General features: G+C 41.3%; 2 protein-coding genes across 7 annotated transcripts in view; one reads left to right on the forward strand and one right to left on the reverse strand.

Moving 5' to 3' along the window:
- LOC129032914 (uncharacterized) overlaps window positions 1-716 on the reverse strand; it is a 2,834-nt gene extending 2,118 nt beyond the window's left edge. Inside the window, exon 1 of the mRNA XM_063662106.1 lies at window positions 241-716. Within this exon, the coding sequence (XP_063518176.1) occupies window positions 241-534 (294 nt within the window). The 5' untranslated portion in view covers window positions 535-716. The remainder of the gene's footprint in view (window positions 1-240) is intronic.
- Window positions 1-26,140, forward strand: part of SLC4A7 (solute carrier family 4 member 7) — a 110,943-nt gene that overhangs the window by 138 nt on the left and 84,665 nt on the right. For 4 of the 6 annotated variants that reach the window (XM_054479787.2, XM_054479793.2, XM_054479786.2 and 1 more), the window contains exon 1: window positions 1-256. This exon is cut by the window's left edge. In XM_054479787.2, coding sequence (XP_054335762.1) covers window positions 197-256 — 60 coding nt within the window. In that variant the 5' untranslated portion in view covers window positions 1-196. The remainder of the gene's footprint in view (window positions 257-26,140) is intronic. The other 2 variants (XM_054479788.2, XM_054479790.2) reach the window with 1 other exon arrangement.

Here is a 26,140-nt window from a genome sequence, read left to right on the forward strand (position 1 = left end):
GCACACGCACGCCCCTCGTCTCCCGCGCCCGGCGCCCAGCTCTCCCCACGCGCGCACACCTCGCGCAGGGACGCACCCACGTTTGTCCTCGCGCGCCGGGGGCTCGGCGGCGGCGGCGGGGGCAGGGGCAGCGGCAGAAGCAGGCAGACCGCGCGGGGCAGTACCGTAGCGGCCGTCACGGGCTGGCCGGCCGGCCATGGAGGCTGATGGGGCCGGCGAGCAGATGAGACCGCTACTCACCCGGGTAACGAGCAGGGTGAGGGCGCCGCGGCGGTGGGGCTCCTTGGCAGGGGGAGGGCGCGGGGCGAGGCAGACAAAGGCGGGGGGCGCGGCGGGCGTCGCGGCTCGGCCACCTCGTCCCAGGCCTGTCGCCCCTCCACCTCCCGGCGGCCGGCGCGCCTCGCCATCCCCTTTGTGTGGCGGCCTGGGGCGCGGGTGCGAGGGGGCCGGCGGCTGCGCCCGGGAGGCCCGAGTCGGGGCGGCCGGCGGCGCGCCGCGGGCATCCTCTGCGCGGCTCAGGCAGGACCCCGACATCCCCGCGGAGGCCGCCTGTGACCCCGACCATCCATCCCTTCCCTCAGCGCTCGCCTCCCCTGTTTCTTAGCGCGCTCCCCAGGCGGGGTCCGGGTTCCGGTTGCCTTGGCGCAGGAGTTTCCGATTAGCCCTCGAAAACCTATCTTTCTTCTCCTTCTAAGGAGGACGGCGGCTCCACCTGTCTCTAGCCCCAGGCAGTGGTGAAGAGCTGGTTGAATCTTTCCCCCTCTTTCCGAGTGTCCCCTCCCGCTCCGCGGTGCGCTTTGTTCGGTGAGTTCTCCGGCCGCGTGGACTGGCCGCGCTCCTTCCCGGCCAAGGCTCTTTCGCTGTTGCCTGCCGGGTCCGCCTTCTCCACTGGCTGGAAACCGGGGAGTATCCTCTTGCCGCAGGCCAAGTAGAAGGAGGAGGGTGTCCTGAGCTGCCTGGTGCTCCTTCTCTAACTCAGCTAGCAAAATCGCGTTTCTTACTGAGACTGGCTTTGGTTTCGGGGTTAGAAGGGAATGGGGATGGACTTAAGGCCGGTGTTCCCATTTGTGATGATGGGTGAATGGCCCATGCTTAAGAAGCGGACTTCCTGCTTTCATTAGAGCACATGCGTCCCCGCAGTTGTCTCTTTCTCCTTTCCAAGTTCGTGACTCAAAGGAGATGGAAGTATTCTAAATTTTCCTACTTCTAATTTTTACTGTGCAGCCAGCAAAGGCGGGAAGGTTGCAGGGAAAATTGTCCGGTCTTTCACAACTAAGAGGAAAATTACTTCTCCTATGTTTTTATTCAAGAGTTGTCTTTAAAACTGCCTGCCGGCTTTCCCTTTTAACTTTTAGGATTATAGTTAAGGTTATGGAAAGTAGTCATTCATTAGTTCAGTACGTTCATATAAGTTCTCTAACATAGAGGAAAACTCAGTCACCAGACAGTGAAGTCATTTAGCAGTGGTTATTGGAAGATCATTCACAGTGATGGTAATGGAATACTGGAAACTCATCCTAAATAATCTGTAATTATTATTATTATTATTTTGAGACAGAGTCTCGCTCTGTCGCCCAGGCTGGAATGCAGTGGTGCGATCTCGGCTCACTGCAACCTCCGCCTCCCAGGTTCAACCGATTCTCCCGCCTCAGCCTCCGGAGTAGCAGGAATTACAGGCACGCACCACCATGACCAGCTGATTTTTTGTATTTTTAGTAGAGACGGGGTTTCGCCATGTTGTCCAGGCTGGTCTGGAACTCCTGACCTCAGGCAGTCCACCCGCCTTGGCCTCCCAAAGTGCTAGGATTACAGGCGTGAGCCACCGCGCCTGGCCTTCTGTAATTCTTTGTGTAGCCTTTGAATAAACTGTTTTATAGTACTTTCTCTGTGTGTTTCAAGTATGATGTTGTCTGTTCTTAAATTTATTTGCAAATTTTCAGTTGAGCAGTAAAGTGCATTCGAGTTTTCACGGAGCTGGATAGAAACTATGGTGTGTTCTCAAATATTGCCTGCCTAGCGAGTAGAGGAAGCATATGATAAGGCCATTGCCCTCCAAATTATTCATTCATTCATTGTAATAACACTTATTTAGACTAGTATTTATGCTATTTAGACTATTATTTACACTATTTACTGTAGTGTCCAACAAGGCAGAACCAACTCCATCCTAATATTTATTTATTTTTGATACGGGGTTTCGCTCTGTCACCCAGGCTGGAGTGCGATGGCCTGATCTCGCCTCACTGCAACCTCCGCCTCCTGGGTTCAAGTGATTCTTCGGCCTCAGCCTTCCGAGTAGCTGGGATTACAGGCATGTGCCACCATACCCAGCTAATTTTGTATTTTTAGTGGAGATGGGATTTCACTGTTGGTTAGGCTGGTCTCGAACTCCTGACCTCAGGTGATCCACCCGCCTCGGCCTCACAGAGTGCTGGGATTACAGGTGTAAGCCATGGCACCCTACCCAACTCTATCCTAATAGAAGTGATATTTGAGTTGGGAGACAGATGACAAAGGAATTATTAAACACTGCTGTTAATGACGTGGTAGGGGAGCACTTTAGAAGGGTAAACCTCCTAAGTCTTTGAGAAGATAAGGCTTGGCTACTGTTAACATATATAAATCAATAATAGAAATCAAATACAGTAAACTGGCATATAGTCTAAGAATAGAATGGGAGAATAGTAAAGCTGTAGGTTGAACTGATTTGAAGACAGGAAAGAGGAACTATTGGCGTTGATAAAATTAAATCTTCTCTCACCCAGTTTTGGTAAATAAAAGTAAAATTGAGAGATTATGATATTCATCAGTCATAACTCTAACTCGCAGCAGACTGCTCAGCATAGCCAAAAAAGTAGAACAAATTAATATTCATAAAATCCCATCTTAGATTTGTAATTATGCAAAAAAATGTTGAATAGATTGGTGGCAGTTTATATTACTCTGAAATTGGAGCCCATCTGATTCATAGTTTAGCCTCTATGGTTGCTTCTGCTCCTAAAATTCTCTAATTTTCACTGATCAGGGTGTTGGGATAGAGAGAAGAAAGTCATTAATCTTGAAAAAATGTAACTTGTCTTTTGCTTTTGCTATAAAGCCTCATAATTGTAAGCCTCACTTGGAATTGATTTGTCAGTCTTTTTTTTTGTTGTTGTCAGTCTTATTTTCCAGTATAGGTTAAATCCTTTTATAAATAGCATGGTTTAGAAGGTTTCTAAGTTTTAGCAGGTAATCTACTTTCTTTTAAGCAGTGCATGATTTAACACAATTCTGATACCACTGACATTTTGGGACCATGATATTTTTCCATGATTTTGTTATGATTTTATTCATTTTGCACATATTTATTAAATATCCTATAGGTGCCAGGTAATGGGGATATAGTCAAACAAGGTAGACAGAATACTGCCTTCACCGAGTTTATTTTGGCATATGGTGTGAACACGGTGATGGCATTTACATTTCTGCTTTCCATTTGTGAGTGCCAGTTAAAACATTTCATGAGTCTAAGAAATTAAAAAAAAATAGTCGTTAGAATAAATGACAGACCCAGACAACCCAGTATGAATTCGGTAGTGATGGGCAAATGGAAGTTTTTTTTGTGGGTCTGTAAGTAGGCATTCTCTTTGGGGAATTGCAGTTACGTATTGATACTAGGTATTGATATGGCACCCTAGGAATAGTATCAGGATTTCGATTACCCTTTTGCCTTATTCTAAGTATCTCTGGGCCACAATCCATGGAGTTGTAATACAGGGAGAGAGCAAATCTGAAACTGTAGGACAAGGCTGGGTGCTGTGGCTTATGCCTGTAACCCCTGTACTTTGGGAGGCTGAAGTAGGAGGATCGCTTGAGCCTAGGGGGTTTGAGACCAGCCTGGGCAACATAGTGGGACCCTGTCTCTACAAAACATAATTACCCAGATGTGTTGGTGCTCGCCTGTAGTCCCAGCTACTTGGGAGGCCAAGGCAGGAGGATCACTTGAGCCTGGGAGGTTGAGGCTGCAGTGAGCTGTGATTATGCCATTGCACTGCAGCCTGGGTGACAGAGTGAAGCCCTGTCTCAATACAAGATGAAACAAAGCTGTAGGGCATTTGAGTTAGACTGATGAATTGTTTTGTCTGGTAATTGGGACTGGGAAGTACACAGGTTTTCTTCTAAGGGCTTAGAGAATTTTGTTACATTAGACTCTTGTTATTTGAATAGGTTAGAATACAGAGCCAAAGTAACCTGGTATTGGAGTAACCTGGTATATTATTTTAGTGGTATGTGGTGTGCTAACCAATATATTCTAAAACTTTGCTAGTTATAATTGTCAACATCCTGTAATGGGTGTTTTCTTCCTCTTTTCCTCCCCCTCCTTCTTACTGTATCTTACCACAAATATGACCTTAAAGTGGATAGGATCTGCAACTGACTAAACTGTGTGGGCCATTTAGGCACTTACAGATATTTCCATAGGGTTAATGTTAAAGATTAGTTACAGATCAGTATAGCTTTTGATTTGTGCTGTAGTTTCTTGTTGATGATTACAATTTCCTCTGTAGCTATCACTTTTTATGCATACAGTATTTTTAGTTTTGGAATAAGCAGTGAATTTTACCTCTATTTTCATTTAGCAGGCAATGTTGTGTATTTTGTTGCATTTTTGCAATTTGGAAAAATTTAGGATTATTTGCAATTATAATGGTGGCAAATCATAAAAGGTCTTTGGTTGATATAGTGTTATGGTAGTGTTTGGCTGTGTTGCTGTTGACAGTCTTCCTTAAGGCAGAGGGCTAGCTGATTAGAGTAGACTAGGTTGCCTAAATTAGTGACTCTTTCCTTCCATGGACTAGACATTTTCAAATGACTGTTAAAATAAGAGAGTGGCCTAATACTTTTTTTTTTTTTGTTGCTGAGGCAGGGTCTCATCCTCAGGGTTGCCCAGGCTGAAGTGCAGTGGTACCATCATGGCTCACTGCAGCCCCAACTTCCTGGGATCACGTGATCCTCCCACCTCAGCCTCCTGAGTAGCTGGGAATACAGGCACACCACCACGTCTGGCTAATTTTTTGTATTTTTAATAGAGGCAGGGTTTCAACATTTGGCACAGGCTGATGTCGAACTCCTTGGCTCAAGCGATCCACCCTTCTCTGCCCCGCAAAGTGCTGGGATTACAGGCGTGAGCCACTACACCTTGCCAACACATCTTTTCAGTACTTGGTTTAGAAAGTTAATGTGTTTGTAATATAGATTTGCATTTTATCTGGAGCTGATATGCCAATACAGACAGGTTCTAGTTTTTTTTGTTTTTTTTTTTCCTGAGACAGGGTTCTCACTTTGTCACCCAGGTTGGAGTGCAGTGGCACGATCTCGACTCATGGCAACCTCCACCTTCTGGGTTCAAGAGATTCTTGTGCCTCAGCCCCCCAGTAGCTGGGATTACAGGGGTGTGCCACCACGCCCCTCTCTCTTTTTTTTTTTTGTATTTTTAGTAGAGACAGGGTTTCACAATGTTGGCCAGGCTGGTCTTGAACTCCTGACCTCAAATGATCCACCTGCCTCGGCCTCCCAAAGTGCTGGGATTACAAGCCTGAGCCACTGTGCCTGGCCTAGTTTGGCGGTTTTAAGCAGATTTTCAGATTTCTTCCAAAGACGATGTTTTAAAATGTTTTAATTTTTCTTAAGCCATTTTAGTGAACGTACTTAAGCAGTTTTCAGTATCAAGGGGTTAAAGCATAGTCCACTGTTAATAGTGAAATAGGGAAGATGCTTTAATGTTGTTGGTTTTTTTTTTTTTTTTTTTTTTGAGGCAGTCTCACTCTTTTGCCCAGGAGTGCAGTGGCACGATCTTGGGTCACTGCAACCTCCGTCCCCCGGGTTCAAGCGATTCTCCTGCCCCAGCCTCCCAGGTAGCTGGAATTACAGGCGCACGCCACCACGCCTGGCTAATTTTTGTATTTTTAGTAGAGACAGGGTTTCACCATGTTGGCCAGGCTGGTCTCCAACTCCTGACCTCAGGTCATCCGCCCGCCTCAGTCTCCCAAAGTGCTGGGATTACAGGTGTGAGCCACCACACTCTGCCCGCTTTAATGTTTTAAATGACCTTTTTTTTCTCATTTTTCAGAGAATTTTATGTGAACTAGTATCATTTGGTTCTGATTCTGTTCACTCACATTTTAGGCAGTAGAGGAGTTGTCTTCTTCTCTCTGGATTCCAGGACCGTATTGCTTCTTTTCAGTCAGATTTCCCAATTTGGAAAAGCTGTCGAATTGTGTATCATCTCTGGTTAGGAACATGAGAAATGGTTATACTTTTGACAGTAGATTCACACTTGGAAGATGCCTCTTTTATTTTGTTACAGAAAGGAGTGTGGAATGGTTTTCAAAAGAGCATGAAAGCCGGGTGCGGTGGCTCATGCCTGTAATCCCAGCAATTTGGGAGGCTGAGGCAGGCGGATTGCCTGAGCTCGAGTTCGAGACCAGTCTGGGCAACACGGTGAAACCCCCGTCTCTACTAAAATACAAAAAATTACCAGGGCATGGTGCTGTGCGCCTGTAATCCCAGCTACTTGGGAGGCTGGGGCAGGATGAGGCAGGAGAATCACTTGAACCCAGGAGGTGGAGGTTGCAGTGAGCCAAGATCACACCACTGCACTCTTGGGCAACAGAGCAAGACTCCATCTCCAAAAAAAAAAAAAAAAAAGGGGGCTCTGAGAAACCTTATAATAAATAAAGACATTAAACTTTGATGGGGAGAGAATGCAGCTTAATATTACATGGTGTTGCCAAACAGAGATCTTTGATTATTCCAGCCTAATGAGAAACAGAAGAGAAGGGGACGAGCAGTGGTTTGGTATCAACCGTGGGTTCAGATCTTAGCTTAGCCTCCAATGGTAGGGCCTGAAAATGTTTAGAAAATCTCTGCCCATGAGTTCACATCTTTAACACAGAGATAATATAAGTGATTAAGTGAGAGACCTAATACAATGCATTGTTCAGAGCAGGCTTTCTCTAAAAAGTTACCTGTTCACTAACTTGCCACACAGGAAAGGACAAAATCATAAATCTTACATTAGGATTTGCATCAATGCAAGAAACATGACATTCCTCCTGCCCAGTGCTAGGATTAGAGGAAGAGTATGGTAGAACCTTCAGTGGAGTTTCATTATTTCTTCTGAGGGCCTAGAATAATGCTGAAGTTATTAATTCAGTTAGCTGTAGTAGTTTCCTTCTATTTTTAAAAGGTTTTATTATGTAAGTTTTGTGAACTAAGTTGCTAATGTTACAGAGATTAAGTATCTGAAATTTGTCTCTCTGCCTCCAGATTCCCTGATGGCTGGGGATAGAGTTTTCCTGGGTCATTCATTGCTAAATTCTCAATTAAGTCTAGCCTAGGGTTTTACACATTGAACAAATATATTTGTTCAATGGATGAATGTTAGGATGATGTATTAGTCTGTTATGACACTGCTATAAAGAACTACCTGAGACTGGGTAATTTATGAAGGAAAGAGGTTTACTTGACTCAGTTCTGCAGGCTGTACAAGAAGCATAGCTAGGAGGACTCAGGAAACAAATACGGTGGAAGGGGAAGCATGCAAGTCTTCACATGGCGGCGGGAGAGAGAGAAGTGGGAAGTGCTACACACTCTCAAACAACCAGGTCTCATGAGAACTAACTAGAACAACAAGGGGGACATCTGCCCCCATGATTCAGTCACCTCCCACCAGGCCCCTTCTTCAACATGAGGGGATTACAGTTTGACATGAGATTTGGGTGGGGACAGAGCCAAACGATAGCAGATGATATCATGACTCAATAAGATTTGAAATTGAATATACTGCTAGTTAATTGTTTAGTCAAGTAATATGTTATATGGCTTTTATTTATGATATTAACCATTAAGAAAAAGAATGCTACTTTGCTTGATACAACTGCCAGTAGAAGAGAATGTTTCTTGCCTTGGTTCCTTGAGTGAGAATGTTGAGTAAATACAGTAAATGCGAGTTGGATTGATTCCAAAGAGTACATAAGATTTTTTAAACCTGAGAGAAAATTTTAGGCAAGTGAATATTAAGCACCATTAAAATGAAAATTTTAAGAAAATTTATCCTATTTTTACCACTTTTAAATACATTTATACTGATTGTTGGAAAACTGGGTATTTTACTTAAATCTTAATACTTGTGTAATTTTGCTTTATGAAAAGCAGTGACTTTTGATATATATGATTATAAAACCACCAATGACAAGCAATTTCAGATTCCAGATGTCAGCGGTTATATGTATTGGTTTGAAATTCTGCTATTCTATTCTTTAGAATTATTACTTACATAATATAATTTCTTTCTGTTCATCTGCTTTTAATTTTGTGATTTTGAGGTTTGTGGACCCTCTTCCTTCCTGAACTCTGCCTCCCTAACTTGCCGATCCATGCATAAATGTTTGTACAGGTGCTGTAATTAGCCAATGCACTGACTCAGTAGAGTCCTTTCAGTAATATTTTGTCTTTATTTTTGTTTTGTTCATAATTATTCCCAAATGGCCTTAATTATAAAATGTCCAAGAGGAACTTCCTTATCCATTTTTGCATATGCCATTAGCAGTATCCTCGGGATAAGATTTTGTTATAAGCCTGTTTGTGTCTGGGGAAGTTGGTCATTTGTTAGGAATAAGGGATTCATTCAGTCTAAAATTGGCCTTCATTTGGCCTTTCATTTTATCTTATTGAGTTATTTTATTCAGTAATAGGAAATTCAGTAAATAATCATAGACTCTAACCCTCATTTTCAAACCAAGGTAAAATTTGGAGGTGCCTTAACCTAGATGTAACAAGTACATGTTTGGGTTTCAGATATACCTGGGTTCCCTATTTCTAATCTGCCACTTAGGTGGCTTTGGGCAACTGACAGCTCTGAATCTCATTTTTCTCATTTGCAAATTGGAATTACTATATTAAACTTATCTCGTAGGGCTCGTCTTAGGATCAGGTAGAATACTGTGTATAAAATGCTAAATGTGCCTCTTGGAAACTTGCTATTAATAATCAGCCTGTGTTCTTATGGAGTATCCTACGTAATAAAATTCTAAAAGAGTTTGTGTACAGAATGAGGACAGAGAAAAAAATCTTGACTGTTCTTAAACCTCTGGTGTTTAGATATTCTAGATAACTCTGTGGGCAGGGATTTCATACTGTTTTTTTTTTTTTTTTTGAGATGGAGTCTCGCTTTGTCGCCCAGAGTGCAGTGGCGCAATCTCGGCTCACTGTAACCTCCACCTCCCAGGTTCAAGTGATTGTCCTGCCTTGGCCTCCCAAGTAGCTGGGATCACAGGCGTGCGCCATCATGCCTGGCTAATTTTTGTGTGTTTGTAGTAGAGATGGGGTTTCACCATGTTGGCCAGGCAGGTCTCGAACTCCTGACCTCAAGTGATCTGGCAAAGTTCTGGGATTATATGCGTGAGCCACCGCGCCTGGCCTGATACTGGTTTATTGCCTAAAGCTTCACATTTTAAAGGATATGACGTGTTGACAAAATTGTTTAAAAGCCTAATTAAAGAATAATATAATTATCTTCCTTTATTTATTTTGAGACAGAGGCTCACGCTGTCTCCCGGAGTCACTGTCTCCATGAGTCTTGTACTGTCGCACGAGCTGGAGTGCAATGGCGTGATCTCATTTGCCTCCCGGGTTCAAGTGATTTTCCTGCCTCAGCCTCCCGAGTAGATGGGATTACAGGTGCCCGCCACCATGCCAGGCTAATTTTTTGTATTTTTAGTAGAGACCAGGTTTCATTATGTTGGCCAGACTGGTCTCAAACTCCTGACCTCGTGATCTGCCTGCCTTGGCCTCCCAAAGTGCTGAGATTACCTTTAAATGATTTAACCATTTTGACAAAATATTTAAAATGTGATATATCTCTCCTTTTAAAAATAGAGTACTGATCACTAACTAGCTTTAGACTGTTTTTAAAACTTACCTTGTGTTTAACTGTTTTATCATTGAATTTCTTATCTGCTGTAGATTTGTTATTGATAACAAATGAAATCACAGTTATTTAATGGAGATGATGATGGAGGCCTCTGTTATCTCACTTATTTACTCTCTGAGACACAAGTTTTACCTCCTAAGACTGCTTTCTGATTCTTGTTGTAGGTAGCTTAATTCTGTTTTGATGAGATCTTACTGTATGTTTTTTATAATGTTAGACTTTCAAAATTTAGTCTCTAGAGTATAGAAAGTCAGAGAGCTTAGCATAGTGCTCAGCCGAATAGGTGTAAGATAGTTTCTAGTTGTTATTCTGTTGAGCCAGGACGATAATAAAGTATACTTTATAAAGGGTTCATATTCATAGTTTCATCTTAAATTTACCATTTATATATTTTTTCTGTAATATGAAATAAGAATTACCATGAATTTTATTGGGTAAAGTGATAGTCTTCTAAATTTTGTTTTGTGTACACACACAATTTGTGCACATACACTCTTTGTGATTTTATGTATGTATTTGTATTATTAGATAACTTAAAAGATGTTTACGAATTTCCAGAATAACTAGGTAGCATTGAATTTTATTGGGTTGATATACTCAATCTGCCTTTTTTTTTTTGTTTTTGAGATGAGGTCTCACTCTGTCACCCAGGCTGGAGTGCTGGTATGATCTCGGCTCACTACAGCCTCCACCCCCCGGGCTCAAACAATCCTCCCACCTCAGCCTCCCAAGTAGCTGGGACTACAGGCACGCACCACCACCACACTTGGCTAATTTTTTGTATTTTTGGTTTTGCCATGTTGCCCAGGCTGGTCTCGAACTCCTGAGCTCAAGTGATCCGCCTACCTTGGCCTCCCAAAGTGCTGGGATTACGGGCGTGATCCTGGCCTCAAGCTGCCTTTCTATTTTACAAAAATGTGATTTCTCAAAGGGGTCATTAAAGTAGGAATTTTAAAGTAATTCAGCTTGTTTTAAAGAGCCGGTTGTATATGTACTGACTTTATTAATTACATTTTTTTTTAAGAGATGAGGTCTTGCTATGTTGCACGGGCGAGAACGTGGTGGCTATTCACAGGCATAATCGTAGTGCACAGGAGCCTTGAACTCCTGGGCTCAAGTGGTCCTCTGGCCTTAGCCTCCCAAGTAGCTGAGACTAATGGTGCGTACACACACACCATGCCCAGCTTATCAATTTTTGAGATAGATGTTTTCTTACTTCCATTTTTTAAGCTGATTCTAATCCTTTTTTTTTTTTTTTTTTTTTTTTTTTGTGACAAGAGTCTCCCTCTGTTGCCCAGGCTGGAGTACAGTGGCGTGATCTGGACTCACTGCAACCTCCGCCTCCCAGATTCAAGCAATTCCTCTGCCTCAGCCTCCCGAGTAGCTGGGATTACTAGCTTGCGCTACCACACCCAGCTAATTTTTGTATTTTTAGTACAGATGGGGTTTCACCATGTTGGCCAGGCTGGTCTCAAACTCCTAACCTCAGGTGATCTGCCTGCCTCGGCCTCCCAAAGTGCTGGGATTATAAGCATGAGCCACTGTGCCCAGCCTGATGGAATTCATTTTTGAAAAGCAATTTTGATAGAGGTAAGATACAAATAGAAATTGTTTCATTGATTAGAAATCAAAACAGTATTTTAATATGGTTCCATAGCAAAGTATGAGCCCATCAGAATTTGAATTCATATTGGAGGTGTGAGGCAAGAGGTGGGAGATAAGGTCGTAAAGGGAGTGGAGGAAATGATTTTTAGATTAAATTTCATCATTTCAGATCACAGCTGAAAAATGCAAATTATACACTTTATATCACTGTATTCAATTTATTTATTTTATTTTTATATATATTTTATTTATATGTATATATTTTGAGATGGAGTTTCATTCTGTCGCCCAGGCTGGAGTGCAGTGACACAACCCATACAGATGGGGTTTCGCTATGTTGGCCAGGCTGGTCTTGAACTTCTGAACCTCAGGTGATCAGCCCGCTTTGTCCTCCCAAAGCACTGGGATTACAGGCGTGCACTTCGGCAACCAGCTGCATTCAATTTAAAAAGACATTTTAAAATTTAATATCTTGTCACTGACTTAAGCTCATGTATTCAATTTTTATATAATTTATTTGCTCTCATCTGCTAATTGCATTGGTTTAGCAATAAATGGCTTAAAAGATTAATAAATGAGTATTGACTGGATTGGCTGTGAGGGATTGTTTTATACCATGCTGGTGCTTTCTTTGTTACGGTTGTGAGCTTTGAATAGGGAGGGGCAGTTTAAGATTGTAATTTGGTAGCAGTGAATTTCAGATGATGGGGGATTGCTGCCTCTCTGCTAATCTAGAATAAATAGCTGATTGGAGGAGTAACTACTGTTCATTGAGAAGAGAAGATTTTCCTGTAAAGCCAGAATGATAATATTTTCAGCTTTTTCAATCGGCCTCACAGGAATGGCATATAAAGTGTAAAAAATGAGCATTGGCTAACAAATTTTTGTTGGGTCTGTTGGTTAGCAGTCATTTACTGTTTTATGCCTTGAATCACTCAAATGTTAAAGCTTTTGCTTTAGTTTGTCATCTGAAACAAATTAGTGTGAACCACAGTTTATAAAATGCAGGCCTGGGACCTGTAATGGGAATTTTTTACTCACTTTGTTGATGGTGTATTAAAGCTTCAAATTTGAAGCTGGGCGCAGTGGCTCACGCCTGTAATCCCAGCACTTTGGGAAGCCGAGGTGGGCGGATCACCCGAGGTCAGGAGTTTGAGACCAGTCTGACCAACATGGAGAAACCCCATCTCTACTAAAAATGCAAAATTAGCCGGGCATGGTGGTGCGTGCCTGTCATCCCAGCTACCTGGGAGGCAGAGGTTGTGGTGAACTGAGATCGCACCATTGCACTCCAGCCTGGGCAACAAGAATGTGAAACTCCGTCTCAAAAAAATTTTCCCCCTTTCACCTTGTTCTCCAATCAGAATAGCTATGGGGCTGAAATCCTGACTAGCCTCTGCCTGCTTTAACGTAGTTATTGTTAAATAAAATTCAGGAAGGATATACCCCAAATATTCATTTCCTTAATCTCTTCCTTACTGCAGATTGAATCTTTTCCAAACTGCAGGTTGTGACTTATTAATAATTTGTAAAAACAATTTAGTGGATTATAAGTGTTAGAAAAGAAAGGAACAGAATAGAAAATTAAAACAATACGTTGCAAATAGTAGGGGCATATATTGTTTTGTGAAACTTTTTGTTTTATACATGCATACATACATGACATGTAAAGAGGTATATTCTGCTTCCCGGCCATTTGGCTAAGATCAAGTGAAGAGGTATGTTATGTACTGGATTGTGATGCAAAATGTGTTTCTTTCCAGGGTTTGCTGTTTTGTTTTATTTTATTTTATTTTTTGTGAGATGGAGTCCTGCCCTGTCACTAGGCTGGAGTGCAGTGGCGCGATCTCGGCTCATTGTACCCTCCACCTACCGGGTTCAAGCGATTCTCCTGCCTCAGTCTCTGGAGTAGCTGGGAGTACAGGCGCGTGCCACCATGCCCAGCTAATTTTTTGTATTTTTAGTAGAGACGGGGTTTCACTGTGTTAGCCAGGATGGTCTCATTTTCCTGACCTCGTGAGCTGCCCGCCTCAGCCTCCCAGAGTGCTGGGGTTGCAGGGGTGAGCCACCGTGCCTGGCTGTTTTTTTTTCTTTTTAAAGTTGGAGCTACTCTGCCCATGAGGTAGACACCCTTTTATTCCTTTTCTTAAAACAAGTTGGAAAACCATTGCTATAGATTAACATTCGATTTCATTCTTTTAGAAATAATGCATACCTATATATTAATATATTCAATATATGTATCAGTCATATATATATTCATTAAAATGTTAACACCCAAGTATTTAGATTAAATGCTGTTATTTGGCTTATAAATTAACAGTACATCAAAAAGTTTTTATTTTGGCAAATTTAACTTCATATTTCATTAATAGTAGCTTACTTGTTCCATGTATATTAATAAATTGAGCTGTAATGAGAAGAAAGAACTGCCAACAGATTATCTTCTGTTCAATTTCAAACTCAAATCAACTGCTTAAGCCTTTAAGCTCACAGCAAAAAAAAAAAAAAGATCTACAATTAGCTAGCAAGACTGTTTAGTCAGTTCGACTCAGAAATAACTTGAAATATTGCAATGTGTTTAATTTGGAAAGGACTTAATGCAAAACTATTGAGAAAAATATCTTTAATGCTATGGCAATTGAGCCAATTACTAGATTTGATAAGAAGAAAGATAAGATACATGGAATGTTTAATTACACTAAACTGTAATTCTTATGTTTTATATGTATGCCAATACATGGTTAAAGGAGGCTTGAAAGAAGACAAGTATTTATTTTTTAGGATAATCCTCAGACTTATTATTCTCAGTTATTTTGTTACAGCTACTTCTCAAAGGTTAGTTGAATGTTTATTTCTAAAAGAGTTAACTTATTTTGCAGTGATTGGACAAAATGGTCAGCTTTTCTAAGACTATCAACTGTATCATCATCTTAGCACCTCAGCAATGGCTTTAATTATTATTATTATTATTTTATTACTTTTTTTTGAGACAGAGTTTTGCTCTTATTGCCAAAGCTGGAGTGCAATGGCGTGATCTAGGCTCACTGCAACCTCTGCTTCCCTGGTTCAAGCGATTCTCCTGCCTTAGCCTCCTGAGTAGCTGGGATTACAGGCATGTGCCACCACACGAGGCTAATTGTACTTTTAATAGAGACGGGGTCTCTCCATGTTAGTCAGGCTGGTCTCGAACTCCATTTGTATCCTTTGTAATATCCTTTATAAATCAGTAAACATAAGTAAGTGTGTCTGTGAGTTCTGTGAGCTGCTCCAGGACATTAATTGAACCCAAAGAGGGGATTGTGGAAACCCCAATTTAAAGTTCCAGAGGCCTGGACTTGTGATTAGTAGGGGATGGGGTGGTGGGGAGGAGTCTTGGTTACTGAGCCCTCAACCTGTGGGATCTAACACTATCTCCAGGTAGTGTTGGAATTAATTAATTAGAGGACACCCAGCTGGTGTCTACTGCAGAATTGATTGCTTACTTGGCTTGCTCCTGGGGAGAAATCCCCTGACATTTGGTCATAGAAGTCATCTTCTACGGTGATGATTGTTGTGAGAGCACAGGAAAAATGATTTGAGTTTTTTCCAAAGAGTACTAGTACCTAGTATTTAAGTTTTTTTCTTTTTTTTTTCTTTTATTGAGACGCAGTCTCCCTCTGTCGCCCAGGCTGGAGTGTAGTGGTGCAAAATCAGCTCACTGCAACCTCCGCTTCCTGGGTTCAAGCAATTCTCCTGTCTAAGCTTCCCAAGTAGCTGGGATTACAGGTGTGCGCCACGAAGCCTGGCTAATATTTGTATTTTTAGTAGAGACAGCATTTTGCGTGATGGACAGGCTGGTCTGGAATTCCTGACCTCAAGTGATCCGCCCACCCCGGCCTCCCAAAGTGCTAGGATTATACGCATGAGCCATCATGCCCCACCCCTAGTATTTCATTGAATGCTTATATTGTACCAGAAATGTTTCTAAACTGTATTCATTGCATGCAACATCTTGTTTAATTTTTTTTAGCCTATCATTTTTATAAATATTGTTGTTATCCCCATTCTACAGATGAGGAAACAGATCCAGTGAGACTAAGTAATCTACCCAGCCTAGTAAGTGAAGAGCCAGGATTTCAATTCAGACAATCTTACTAGATCTAGAACCTATATTATTACAATTATTATTAATTTCTTCCTAGAGCCATGTTGCCTAGGCTGGAGTGCAGTGGCTATTAACAGGTGGCTTCATAGCACAGTGCAGCTCTAACTCCTGGGCTCAAGCAATCCTCCACCTCAGTCTCTTGACTGATTGTGACCAGTGTGTATCACTGCACTCAGCTTAGATCATGTATTATCTTCAGCCAAAATAAACTGGTTGACAAATTGCATTGCATATGTTTATGTACAGTTTTTCAGTATCTAGTCTTAATTTTATCCTAATATACAACTTATGGAGATAATTTTTTGGATTATGTCATTAATTAGAAGCTATTGTCAAACATGTGTAAATTGTTTTAATCTCTTAATAAGAATTTATAAGGCTGGTCTCGGTGGCTCACGCCTGTAATCCCAACACTTTGGGAGGCCGAGGCGGGCGGATCACTTGAGGTCAGGAGTTCAAGACCAGCCTGGCCAACATGGTGAACCGTCATCTCTACTAAAAATAGAAAAGTTAGCTTAGCTGGGTGTGGTGATGTGTACCTGTAATCCCAGCTACTTGGGAGGCTGAGGCAGGAGAATCTCTTGAACCTGAGAGGATTTTATTTACATATAAAATGCACATCTGAATACTACTCTACTATATCCTAAATTTGGCTAGTATAAAAATGAAATATTTAATAGTACTTTGCCTTGATAATTTTTTTCTGAATGAAATTAAATGTACAGCTTTCTTAAAGCAACTGCTAGAGAAGTTTTTTCAAACTCTGAATTTCTTTGCCTTTAGAGTCATTCTCTTAACCATAATCACAGCATGAGAGAAAAATTCCCTGGTTCTAATCATAACCACTAGATGGTGATCTTATACATTGGTGAAGCCTAAATTTTAGTGGTGTTAAATACTGAAATGGTTGCCCAAATTAAGCAATGTGAACTCAGCAGTGATATTTAGCAGTGTGAAAGGAGTGGACTGGCTGTGCTCCTCACTGAAACATATGTTTTAAAGTGAGACAGGTTTCCATTTGTTTTACGGGATTTCTCCTTCCTCTTTTCTTGGCTACTTCAAATTTATGTGTAAATTAAATTAAAACTTTCATGTTTGTTATAGTATTAATACTGATTTATTGTGTTGACATTTGTGCTGCTTATTGCTGCGATTTCAATTTTATTAGCTGTTACTGAATTGCTAGTAAAGTGTTTTAAAATAATGAAGTGAAATTTTTTGTGATTGATTTAATTATGTTTTACTTACAATTCCGTAAGTAAGGCATATAAGTAAAATTATATGTAGTTTAATACAGGGGAAGGTATGTGGCCTAGTGGAATGAACATGGGCTCTTTGAAATCAGATACCCCTGATTTGAATAATGATCAGCTGTGTTACCATAAGGAGTTTTTGTGAGAATTAAAAATAATGTTTGTAAGTGGCCCAGTGAAAAGTGCATTGTCCCTGGAAGCGGGACATGATTTTAAATTATATCTTATCCAAGCTGAAGCAATGGGACCTTGGGAAAACTATTTAACTTTTCTGAGTCTCAAGTTTCTTTCACGTATTTGGGAGAGTAATACTTGCTCCTAAAATTGTTTAGTGTAAGACTATTATCATAAAAGCTAGTAACAACCACAGTGTATGACTGTGGAATACTAAATAAAACTAACTTCCTTACCCATCCATTATTAATGGAGATTATTCTTCCCAAACTTATATTTCTAAAGAGTTTAGGAAAATATAAAGAAAATAAAAAATTTTTTTTTTTTCTTGAGATGGAGTCTTGCTCTTTTGCCCAAGCTGGAGGGCAATGGCGCAATTGTGGCTCACTGAAACCGCTGCCTCCCAGGTTCAAGCAATTCTCCTGTCTCAGCCTCCCTAGTAGCTGGGACTACAGGCGCGTACCAGCACGCCGGGCTAATTTTGGTATTTTTTATAGAGATGGCTAATTTTGGTATTTTTTTATAGAGACGGAGCTCCGTCATATTGGCCAGGCTGGTCTCGAACTCCTGACCTCAGGTGATGCACCTGCCTCAGCCTCCCGAAGTGCTGGGATTACAGGTGTGAACCACCACGCCCATCCAAGAAAGTAAAAATTGTAAAGAATTTAAAACATATCTTCTCATAATTAAAATTGTGCACCTTAATGTACCCCCTTTTCTGTCATATAAAGAGAAAACATGGGCCCTCTGCTTTGTCAGCAGTATCATTTACATCTAGTTACATTCCTGTATTATGTTCCTATACAGAAAAAGTAATTTCCCATCTGTAAAGGAACTTAAATGGATACTACATATGCTTTCTTAATCACTTTAATTCCTGTACAGTTTTCTTTCTTTCTTTTCTTTTTTTTTTTTTTTTTTTTTTGAGACGGACTCTGGCTCTGTCGCCCAGGCTGGAGTGCAATGGGGCGATCTCAGCTCACTGCAACCTCCGCCTCCCGGGTTCACGCCATTCTCCTGCCTCAGCCTCCCGAGTAGCTGGGACTACAGGCGCCAGCCACCACGCCTGGCTAATTTTTTGTATTTTTAGTAGAGAAAACCCTGTGTTAGCCAGGATGGTTTCGATCTCCTGATCTCGTGATCCGTCCGCCTCGGCCTCCCAAAATGCTGGGATTACAGGCGGGAGCCACCGCGCCGGCCTAATTCCTGTATAGTTTTCTACCTAATTCAAAATTTCTCGGTTTCCTCCCACTTTGGCCGATTGAAATTCACAATTAGAATTTTAAGCTGTGTAGTATTTTTTTTTTCCTGAATTTAAGATTTCAAAAAATCAGTTAATTTGATTATATAATGTAATGATTGTAAAGCAGTAAAAATGTTAGTACTTTTTTTTTTTTTTTTTTTTTTTTTTTTTTTAACTGTGCCTACCAGTTCAGTTTTAGAAAATGGGAAAATGGTTAGGAAAATTTTGAACCATCTTCTGTAGGTAGCTGACCTTGTGAAATGCTTTTTCAAAAATGTTACATGCTTTTTTATTAAAGTTGTATCTACTTAAAACAAGAATTGATTGTAGGTTTGTGTTTTTTTTTTTTTTTTTTTTTGAGACGGAGTCTTGCTCTGTTGCCCAGGCTTGGAGTGCAGTGCTGCGATCTCGGTTCACTGCAAACTCCGCCTCCTGGGTTCAAGCGATTCTCGTGGCTCAGCCTCCCGGGTGGCTGGGATTACAGGGACGCCTGGATAATTTTCGTGTTTTTGGTAGAAACCAGGGTTTCACCATGTTGTCCTGGCTGGTCTCAAACCCCTGACCTCAGGCAATCCGTCCGCCTTGGCCTCCCAAAGTGCTGGTGTTGTAGAAAAAACCGGGTTCTTGTCACACGGCCGGGAAAGATTAGGCACGCAGATACTTTGAAAGGTGAGGGGTTACGAATTTATTGGGCGAAAAAGAAAGAACAACACAGCAAAGTGAAATGGAGTCTTGGCTAACAGGCTGTCCATCTCACCAATTGAATTCCAGGTTACTATCCCGGAACAGGAGGGGCCAGGCTCCTCCCCCACTGCAAATGGCGCGAACTTTTCGCGGTTCCACCCCATCCTCCCAGTGCTCGTAGATTGTCTTGGGAGCCCTTTTTACTTGACTGTCTCACTAGGATTACAGGCATTAGCGACCGCGCTGGGCTGGCTGGCTGGCTTCCTTTTTTTTTTGAGACGGAGTCCCGCTCTGTTGCCCAGGCGGGAGTACAGTGGTGCGATCTCGGTTCACTGCAACTTCTGCCTCCCGGGTTCAAGCAGTTCTCCTGCCTCACCCTCGAGTAGCTGGTAAAGGCGCCCGCCACCACGCCTGGCTAATTTTTGTATTTTTAGTGGAGATAGGGGTTTGCCATGTTTTCCAGGCTGGTCTCGAACTCCTGACCTCTGCCTCGGCCTCCCAAAGTGCTGGGATTACTGGCGTGAGCTACCGCTCCCTGCCTTGATTGTAGTTTTGAAGAATAGACTAAAATGTCACTATTTCACCCTTAATGAATTATCAGTTATCTTTTATATTAAATGTTATATAGATCTTTAATATCTCTAGAGAAACATGATCTTCGTTGAAACAGACTAACTTATATATCCTTCTATTTTTGTGTTCATATAAACACAAACTCACAAATGGGTTTTATCTTTCCGAAAACATGAAAATGTGATATTAAAAACAACAGTGTGTTTTCTTTTTTTTTTTTGAAACGGAGTCTTGCTCCCAAGCTGGAGTGCAGTGGCGCAATCTCGGCTCACTAGCTTCCGCCTCCTGGGTTCAAGCGATTCTCGTGTCTCGGCCTTCCAAGTAGCTGGGATAACAGGCACGCCTGGTTAATTTTCGTGTTTTTGGTAGAGACCAGGGTTTCACTGTGTTGCCCAGGATGGTCTCAAACCCCTGAGCTCAAGCAGTCAGCCCGCCTTGGCCTCCCAAAGTGCTGGTGTTGTAGACAAAACCGGGTTCTTGTCATACGGCAGGGAAAGATTAGGCACGCAGACACTTTGAAAGGTAAGGGGTTATGAACTTACCGGGCGAAAAGAACAACACAGAAAAGTGAGATGGAGTCCTGCTAACAGGCTGCCCATCTCACCAATTGAATTCCAGGTTACTATCCCGGAACAGGAGGGGTCAGGCTCTTCCCCGCTGCAATTGGGAACAGGAGGGGTCAGGCTCTTCCCCGCTGCAAATGGGAACAGGAGGGGTCAGGTTCTTCCCCCCTGCAAATGGCGCGAACTTTTCGCGGCTCCACCCCATCCTCATCCTCCCAGTGCACAGGCCACTCGTAGATTTTCTTGGGAGCCCTTTTTATTTGGCTGTCTCACTAGGATTACATACATTAGCCACCGCATTGGGTTTGTTTTATTTAATTTTTATTTTTTGAGGTGGAGTTTCGCTCTCGTTGCCCAGGCTGGAGTGCAGTGGTGCGATCTCGGCTCACTGCAACCGCCACCACGCTCGGCTAATTTTTGTATTTTTTGTATTTTTTTTTAAGAGACGGAGTCTCGCTCTGTCGCCCAGGCTGGAGTGCTGTGGTGCGATCTCGGCTCATTGCAAGCTCCGCCTCCCGGGTGCACGCCATTCTCTTGCCCCAGCCTCCTGAGTAGCTGGACTGTAGGCGCCCGCCACCACGCCTGGCTAATTTATTTTTTGTATTTTTAGTAGAGACGGGGTTTCACCGTGTTAACTAGGATGGTCTGGATCTCCTGACCTCGTGATCCGCCCGCCTCGACCTCCCAAAGTGCTGGGATTACAGGCGTGAGCCACCGCGCCCGGCCCTAACTTTTGTATTTTGAGTAGAGACGAGGTTTCGCCATGTTGGCCAGGCTGGTCTCTCCTGAACTCGGGTGATCTGCCCACCTCCGCCCCCGCCTCACAAAGTGCTGGGATTACAGGCGTGAGCCACTGTGCCCAGTCCCTGCTTTCTTAATATTTTACCGACATCTGTTGCATGGGACTTTGTAATTGTAACTCGTTGTTCATAATATCATTATATCGTGGTAATCAGCCATTTCTTTTTTGCTTTCAGATTCTTTGTTTTTCCCAGTTTGAACAGTAAACATTTTTTAAACTCAACTCGTAATCAGTTTATTAAATAGTTAAGCATCTCCGGTGGTAACGTCAGCCTCAATTACTAATGCAGTAGTGATGGAAGTAATCTGTTTAACAATCTTAGAAGGATTCTTCAAGTCTATGAGTTGCTTGTAGATTCTCAACTGGAAGCGATCCCATGTTTTAGGACCTTCACCGTGAGTTTTTCTTGTAGTGATTCTCAAAGTCTTAGGCATCTGAACTGGTCCTTTTAAGATTCCTTTCCTTTGCGCCTCTGTTCAAGCCAGCGCACATCATCTTCGGGGATTTTACGTTGCGACTGCTTAGCATAATTCCGATTTGTCAAATCTCCACCTCTGGTTCTTTCCAGTATCTTTGGAAGCATGGCTGTGGTATTGCTTCCTGACCAACTTGTTCCTCAGTGACACCAAACATCAATGACTCAGGAACATAATGTGAGTCAGGAACAGGAGTGGGTTGACCAGAGCTCCCCAGTACCTGCGAACGTGTCTTCTTAAAAAACCCCAAACGTTCTTGACTTTATATTTTGTTGGTTTTGTTTCTGTTGAGTAGATACCCAGAAGTTATATTGCTGCACCAAATGTATGCTGAAAAATTTGTAAATGAATTCTTGCTAGTTTACTCTCCAAAGTTTTGGTCAATTTACATTCCCAAGTAGGAAGTACAGGAGTGTCTGTGTCTCCCTATCTTTACTAGTTTTAAATGTGAATTTAAAAAAATTTATGGAAAGAAACATTAAATCTCATGTATGGTCCATTAAAAAAATTTGTTTTACTAATCTGATGGGTCTTAAATTCCATTTGTTGAATATCTAGTGAGAGTGTCCCTTTAGTTATTGGCCATTGGTATTTTTACGTAAGGGAATTACTTGGTTAATGATCTTTTTCTTGAGATGGAATCGCACTCTGTTTCCCAGGCTGGAGTGCGGTGGTACAATCTCGGGTCACTACAGCCTCTGCCTCCCAGGTTCCAGTGATCCTCCCACCTCAGCCTCTCGTGTAGCTAGGACTACAGGAGCATGCCACAGTGACCGGCTAATTTTTTTTTTTGGTGGAGATGGGGTTTCACCATGTTGGCCAGCCTAGTCTCAAACTCCTGACCTCAAGTGATCTGCCCGCCTTGGCCTCCCAAAGTGTTGGGATTACAGACGTGAGCCACTGTGCCCAGCCATGGTTCATATTCCTAATCCATTTTTATATACCATTTTTCCTTTTTATGTATTTTTTTTTTTTTTTGTAAACGAGGTCTTTCTGTGTTGCCTAGGCTCGTCTCAAAATCCTATCCTCAAGCCATCCTCCAGCCTTGGTCTACCAAAGTTGTAGGATTATCACCATTCCTGGCCTGTTACTGCTTAAAGAAAAGCTATTGGTTTTAATTTATCTTGTAATTGGCTGCCTTCAAATGAATCTGTTTTTTTGTTTGTTTTGTTTTGTTTTGTTTTTGTTTTTGTTTGAGACAGTGTCTTGCTTTGTCACCCAGGCTGGAGTGCAGTGGCGTGGTCTTGGCTCACTGCAACCTCCGCCTTCTGGGTTCAAGCAATTCTCCCTGCCACAGTCTCCCAAGTAGCTGGGATTACAGGTGTGAGCCACCATGCCTGGCCAAATGAATGTGTTTGTGTGTGTGTGTGTGTGTGTGTGTGTGCTAATTGGATGAATCTGTCATTCTAGGTACACAGTCACATCATCTGCAAATACAGATAATTTTGTTTTTTTGTTCTATTTTCATTAGCTCCACATTCAAATTGATGGATTTTCCTGTAGACAGTGGAATCTTACAGCTCGCGTAACAAGTGATATCTTCAGTGTTTTACACTTTAGTATGTTTGCTCTTGGTTTCTGGTTATAATTTTATTACTTTTGAACAGGTTCATTTTATTTTTGTTATACTTGAGTCATGTTGTAAAGGTCTACTGGGAGTCTTGAAGGAATAATAAAAGACACACATCTAGACACATCTTGGTGAAATTATTGAGCCAGAAGTGGAAAAACAAAGAAACAAAAACCTGGTGGATATTAGGCTTCTGGTCAACAGCACTAGATTCTTAAAGGCCATGGCACAGTACCTGAGAGAAGGTATCTATCCAAAATACGTATCGAGTAAAATGATTTTTGAACATGAAAAGGTTTTCTTTATCACCCATATATTCATTGTGGAGCATATTTCTCAAGGCCTTCTTAAATGAAAATGAGAAAGGAATAATATGAGCTGAACATCACTCAGACAAATTAGGGGAAAACACCCTTGATAATAAATTAATAGAGGGATCTACTTTACTTTAGTGTTTGAAATAGTCTCCTGTGAGCAGTAGGGATTTGGTGACATTGATTCAGATGGTCCAATTTTAATTATTGGTTCTGCACAGACAATACAGTATTTAATTCTAGTACTTCAAATGCTTTTTAATATGAGTTTTCAGTTTTAGAATTAACCAGAGGACACAGCTTAGAAGGCTTCATTATAAATATTGAATGGAATGTAAATGTTATGCATCTTGATACAAAAAAATATAGGCCCGGTGCAGTGGCTCACACCTATAATCCCAGCATTTTGGGAGGCCCAGGCGGGTGGTTGTCTTTTGGGGCCAGAAGTTTGGAACCAGCCTAGCCAACATGGAGAAACCTGGTCTCTACTTAAAATATAAAAATTAGTCGAGCGTGGTGGTGGACGCCTATAATCCCAGCTGCTAGGGAGGCTGAGACATGAGAATCGCTTGAACTTGGGAGGCAGAGGTTGCAGTGAGCTAAGATTGCCACTGCACCCAGCCTGGGCGACAGAACAAGACCCTGTCTCAAAAAAAAGTTATATATATATATATATATATATATATATATATATATAAAAATAAAACACTGAAATGTGGAAGAGTGATTGTAAATGAAAGGATATGGGTGTGTTGGAGAAAATTCTTTTCTTTTTGTGGAACAGATACTGTCTAAAATTGATAAACCAAGACGTAAAATAAAGTATTTAAAGTTATAATGGCAACTCTAGCAACTAAAAAGTTACAAGACACAACAGAACATAGTTATATCTCATGAGTGGAAGTGGGAATGGGAGGAATGATTGCTTATTTGGGGGCACTTCTGTAACCTTGGATTTTTCTACCATTTACAGATTAATTTGATAAATTACTTAAAAATGTAGTTTCAGTGAAAAAAGCAAGTTATATATAAAACAGTAAGTGTGTAATGAATGCTATCTTGTTTGTAAGAATATATATATTTCCATTTGCATAAAAATATTAGAAGGCTGAAAATGGAGTGAAGAGACCAAGGGATCAAATGAGATGTTTGTGTGTGCCTGCTATTAAATAAAATTATACTGAAAATAAATCTTTAAAGAATTAGCCAAACAAAAGCCTATTGGTTAAAGTTTATTTGTTGAGTTACTTTATATTTTTATTTTATCAAATAATGTATTAAACTAAAACTAACTTCACCATTTCACCTATAAACCTTGATTTTTAAAATTTTATTGGAATATTGGTTTGGTGGTGTCAATGATAGTGTTAAAATGGGAAATGTTGGAAAAGTGTGTCTTTCTTATTTTGGTGTATAATATTTTGTTTTGTATTTGGGAAATTAAAAAGTCTACGTGCACCTAGTTTCTTCTTTTCCCTCTGGGGTTGCTTAACCTTCCCTTCCTCCCACTCAAATCCCTATGCTTATGGTTTTTATAATCCAGTGGGGGAGGAGAGGATATGTGCTTGACCAGGAGGTTAAGCTCTTAAGTACTGGTGGGGAGGGCCAAGATTTTCCATAGGAAGTATGTTTCAAGAGGTCATTTTGGATTTTTTTTTTTTTTTAGATGGAATCTCGCTCTGTTGTCCAGGCTGGAGTGCAGTGCAGTGGCATGATCTCAGCTCACTGCAGCCTCTACCTCCCGGGTTCCAGCAATTCTCTTTCCTCAGCCTCCAGAGTAGCTGGGATTACAGACGGGCACCACCATGCCTGGCTAATTTTTGTGTATTTAGTAGAGGTGGGGGTTTCACCATGTTGGCCAGGCTGGTCTTGAACCTGACCTCAGGTGATCTGCCCACCTCGGCCTCCCAGGGTCCTAGGATTACAGGCATGAGCCACCTTGCCCAGCCAGAAATTGGTTTTTAACCTGATTGTTTGCAGATGTTATTTGGGGCTTAATGTATTGAGAATTTAAAAAAATCATTGACTGACATATGTCTTATTCTTGTATTTGATTCTTTAGATTTATGTTTATTTGCCAAGTATATATCATACATAACAAGGGTGAAGATTTCAAATATGTAATTAATTATATGTGTTATTTAGCTGTTGATGTTATTGGGATTTTTATTCTTGGAGAAGTTTAGAAGCCTTAGTTCTATTTGAAGTGTATGACATGTCTATCACCTGTTACGTACAGTCAGTCTCCCTATGTAAAGTTGTGAAAGATTTATTTCTTATTTTGCTACTTATTTAGTGCATGTCATCAGTTAATTCTCCAGGATGAGCTGGGTAGTAAGACTTTAGCTGTGGGATATAAATATTTTTAGAGAAAATATTAAATATCATCTATTTTGCTACCTTATAGAATTGAGGGTACCAAGAAACAAATCTGTATACACAAAGAGCACTTTGATGAAGCAGTAAAAACTAGTTATCTTATTAAATTTTTGCCTTTGTGTATTGCTTTAATATTTTGAATGACAAAATAAGCATTTGTAAAAACATTTCTGCTGCGTATCCAAATAGAATGATTGGAGAAAAATCACTGGTTAATTGCCTGAATTGTGAACTCAACTAGCTGTTATTTTCATGGAACACCATTTTTACCTGAAAGAAAAACTGACAGACTTGGTTAATCATACTTGGGCATTTGACAGGTATTTTGTCAAAAATGAATGAAGTGAACTTGTCACTTCAAGAAAAACAACTGATAGTATTTGT

The sequence above is a fragment of the Pongo pygmaeus genome, chromosome 2 (genome assembly GCF_028885625.2).
Source record: "Pongo pygmaeus isolate AG05252 chromosome 2, NHGRI_mPonPyg2-v2.0_pri, whole genome shotgun sequence".
Taxonomy (NCBI): Eukaryota; Metazoa; Chordata; class Mammalia; order Primates; family Hominidae; genus Pongo; species Pongo pygmaeus.